Source organism: Cyprinus carpio, chromosome A4 (genome assembly GCF_018340385.1).
Source record: "Cyprinus carpio isolate SPL01 chromosome A4, ASM1834038v1, whole genome shotgun sequence".
Classification (NCBI taxonomy): Eukaryota; Metazoa; Chordata; class Actinopteri; order Cypriniformes; family Cyprinidae; genus Cyprinus; species Cyprinus carpio.
In genome coordinates this window covers 9,354,195-9,358,783 of record NC_056575.1, presented here as the reverse complement: position 1 = coordinate 9,358,783, position 4,589 = coordinate 9,354,195, and the positions used below count along the sequence as shown (strand labels likewise).

General features: G+C 37.1%; 1 protein-coding gene across 8 annotated transcripts in view; it reads right to left on the bottom strand.

Moving 5' to 3' along the window:
* Window positions 1–1,616: 1,616 nt before the first annotated feature.
* Window positions 1,617–4,589, bottom strand: part of LOC109066988 (neuronal cell adhesion molecule-like) — a 47,894-nt gene continuing 44,921 nt past the window's right edge. For all 8 annotated transcript variants that reach the window (XM_042739782.1, XM_042739792.1, XM_042739756.1 and 5 more), the window contains one exon: window positions 1,617–4,432. In XM_042739782.1, the coding sequence (XP_042595716.1) occupies window positions 4,198–4,432 (235 nt within the window). In that variant the 3' untranslated portion in view covers window positions 1,617–4,197. The remainder of the gene's footprint in view (window positions 4,433–4,589) is intronic.

The following is a 4,589-nucleotide window of genomic DNA, read 5'->3' as shown; positions in this document are numbered from 1 at the left end:
GTCAAGGTGATTTCTAGGCATTTATGAATTCAAAATGTATATGGATCAACACGTGACATTTGGTGGAGGCTTATCCACACACATCTGTCCAAATCCAGTGGATTACATTCATATTTTTTCATTTAAGACTCTCCAAATTCCAATCCAAGTGAATCAGTCCAATCGGATAAAGAGGCCAAATGTCTGTGGGTAAAGGCTTAAGGCTGTTTGACTCTACAGGGCAGCCGCACAGGTTCATAATGCATACAACTGTACATGCATTATAACATTTATGGAACAGTGAGGTAAGATGAGCTACTGGTTGCTTAAATTGTTCTCTAAGGAAAGAGAATCCACAAATGAAAACTAATATACTCAATTGTGGTTTGATTTTTATATAAGGATGTAGATTAGTGTTGGTGGTTATTCATTTTAATTTTTTCGAGTTACTTGTTAAGGTTAGTTTTTTTTTTTAATTTGTAAGGTAAAGATTTTCTTTTTAATTTTTTAGAGTATATATTAGAGGAACGCACTACTTTTTAATTGACAAAGATCCTGTTCCCATATTGGGAGAAATCGGAAGTATGGAGTGCGCTGTCTGAACTTGATGTTACTGTAGTTCTAGACTAAATGTGAATGTGCATTTATTCATCCCACTCACAAAAAAACAAAAAACAAAACAGATTTAGTATTCATCAAAATTAATCAAAACAGTGAAATGCAAACTCAGAAATATGACGCAAACCTGCAATAACTAAATATATTAAATAACACAAATGATCTATTCCCATTTTATTAACAGGTGTCTTTGCTGCTGACCTTTAATGATCCAGTTCAACCATACTAATAATCAAAAAATACTTTAGATAAACTAACAATTGTGCTTCATTGTTTTTTTGTTTTGTTTTTTTATTGCTGAAGAGTGTTGAACCTTCTTCTCCTGTGTTCTACTGTACAGACGTGAATTTACTTTTCCTTCAGCCTGAGGTTTATTCAATACACTTTTTGGTGGGTGAAAGGGCTTTTACATTTGCTATAAATAGAACTTCTTATATTAAAAACAATCAAACATATTTAAAAAGTAACGTGAAAGTAACGCATTACACATTACTTTCCATAAAAAGTAACGTATTTAGTTACTTTTTTAGGGAGTAACGCAATATTGTAAGGCATTACTTTTAAAAGTAACTTTCCCCAACACTGTCAATTATATATTCCCAATTATATATTGTAGGTATCTGGTATATATAGGTGTGACATTTTGATTTGTAATTTTAGTTAATATTTAATGAGTAAATGAACTTGCCCTAACATATAGGAAATTGTCAAGTTGCCATTGTAGATGAATTTCCATTTTAAATCAAAATATGAACATTAATTAGTATCACTATCCAAATTTTGCTGCACATTATTAACAGTAATAATAAATAAATAAACAATAAACCAACAATGAGGTTTAGTATTATTTAAATTATAAAAATTAATTAAATATATCAATATATATGAATTTAGCTTTGACTTTAAAAGTCGCTTGAATATACAAAAAAAAAAGAATGTTTTCTTTAATTTAACTGAATTAATGTTCGTTGATTAAGATAATTCTTATATAAGGAATAAAGTCAAAAACAGACAGATGGTAGTGAAATCCGGAAACCAACATTTATTTTAATTCTTTTATATACAAAATATTTTTTTGCGATTATATTATAGAGTAAACCATTTCACAGCCTTTCATGCTTTATTTTCATGTAGCTTTAACATTAACCAGAATATTATTTCACACTACGTTTCATTCGTCTTTGCACCCTCCGACAAAAACACATCAAAAGGTTCTGCACCCTCACCAGTGCAATCCTTCTTTGGGGATGCGTCCATTTTCTTATTTTTCCTACAGAAAAAAAGTCATAATCTACCTGGTCAAATAGAAAAGAAAACAACAGTGCCATTAAAAGAGTAAGAGCTGATGTGTGTGAATTCAGGTGGAACACTGTGGGGTTTTCTGCAGCGCTACCTTACGCATAATCATCCGTTGATTTGTTTTCCAGACTCGTGGGGTTCAGGAAATGGGTTGTCGTCACTTTTTAAGCAGGCTTTTTTGTTTTCATCCAAAGTGACTTACAGTACACAAATTGCTGGGACAGTTCCCCTAGAGGGCCTTTGGATATACTGTCATGCTCAAGGGTTAAGTTGTGATTGGATATCTCAGCAGCTTTTCCATTCACAGGCCTCCTTTCATGTGTCTAAAATAATTTTGGCTGGATATTTACAACGCAAATGTTAGATCTATACATTAAAAAGCAGACAATTCCAAACTAAAAAACTTGATGCAAGTTATGACAAGCTAAATCATGAAAATCTAGGGCCTTGCCAAAAAAAAAAAAAAAAAAAAGGCTTGCCCCATATATACAGTGGACAGACACACATTCATAGCCATCACACACATTCATTCCATACACACAAATATTTTCATGCATGCCTGCATAAACCGCACACACTCCAGCCATATTTGATGACAGCACCACTTCCGATTTAGTGAAGCCCTGATTTCACTACACTCGACAGCTCGTAATACTTCATTACATGCAGTAACATCATTTAAAAAACGGTTACATGTGAGAATGTGTATATTTCTGCCTACTGGTATCGCAAATGTTGAGGACAGGCTATGGCAATTACCACAGCTGGTTGTTTCCTTCGCCGTCATGAGTTGCCATAAATGTGTCAAATCAGACCAATCAACAGCAGTTCACTCTTTACAGAGAAATGGCAGTATTTTTTAGTTGTCGATAAGGGGAATGAGATGCCCCTCACCCCGATTTGAGGTGACTTCTGTGACGGCTGTGTAGGTGACATCATTTCCTTGAGCCTTGTGGTCTTCGCTCAGCCCAGGATTTGGGTATCACTTACAGTACTGATATAAAAGAGGGCTATGCTCAAAGCTATGAGTGGGAATATTTTTTTTTTTTTTGAGTATAGAATAATGTTTTCTACCAAGGCACTAAGGAACTGTGCTGAGTGGCCTTCGTTACTGAACTACCTCACAGAGAGCAGCGTGAATTCTGGCAACCAAAGTGGGGTCACAAGTGGCTACATGGCTGACTGGGGGGCTTTTCTTCACAATAACAGTCCTGGATGAAGTGAACCTTAACTCTTTAAATCTATCAATGACTTTTCTTCAGGGATAAAACATTGAAAAAGTTTTGTCGTAAATAAAACAAACACAGGGTGCAAAATGAACCGCAAGAGAACTGAGAAAAGGATAAAATCGCATCTGTGCGACTGAAAAGAGTGCTTGTGTGTCAAAAACATGCTACCTCACATCCCTGACAACCTGTTTTTAAAATCTGTGGTTTGTTTTTATATATTCAAAACCTCTGACGCCTAAGAACAGCTTTTACACGTATTACATACTTCACAACAATGCCCACAAAGACATCGGTGCCTGAAATGTGCATAATACCAATTTGAACACTGACGACAGAACGCAACAGGCATTTGGTGTGAAGCAAAAGTGATTATCATATAGTCAGACAAGCTTCACGGTCTCCACAACGCTGGCTAAAGGTGCGGTCACATTAGCAAAGATTCATGTGCAATAAAGGTCCATTGTATATTGTCGATAGTGTAGCAATGCATGAATCACTGTTCACACTGAAGTCACTTTTTATATTGGTCGACACAGTGAATCTGTGAAAACTTTTGTGCGGGGAAATCTTTCGTCCTAATGCAAAATTCCCAATCGCACTGATTCCTACTGAAACTAATGGGTTTTGCCTGTGAAAATTTGCCGAATAACAGTAAATGTGACCGCACCTTAATTCTGATTCGCCAAGGGTGTGATGTCAATAACTGATTCCATGCCAGTCCAAGGGATAAGATGGTGTGATACAATGCCATCTGATGGTAAATGGGGCCATGTTAATATAATATAAGTCAATTTATATATTCCTATATGCTCGCTGTAAGATAATACACTTATAATAATACACGTCTCAATGTCATGTGACTTTCATTCCGACCAATCGCGGTGAAGCTCGGACTGGCCCTCTTCTAGCATTTGTATCATTTCTCACTGTCTTTCATTAGGGGCATTTGTTTTATTTCTTTTGCTGTGTGATGTCAGGGGTCACAGTGCAATAGAGACTGTTCTCCATATAATGGTGCGACAAGGAGGTGGGGTGTTGGATGGGTCAAAGGTCACGAGGCGTTTCCAGGCAGTTACACAAAGGAGTTCATGGCGTTGACCGGAGAAGGAGCCTCCGAACTCTCGTTGCCTTCTGCCGTGTCTTTTTCCTTCTTCCCGCTGTACTGGCCGATGAACGAGCCATCCTCGTTGAACTGGCCGTCTCCTCCCTCGCCATAATCCACCAGGCTGTCGTCACTGTCGTCCTTCTTGACCGTCCCATTGGATGGGGTCCGGCTGCCTTTCAAGGGCTTGTGATCCTCCGTGTCACTGATGTAAAGAGTAGAGACAAGGGGGTGGGGAAGGATATTACAATAGCACAATTTAAACCATCTAAACTAGATATGGGAGATCGTCCATTCCCAACATGCTGTTTAGTGCAGGTATTTTCCCAACAGTCCTTATATGCGTCTTTCCAAAATCCAAA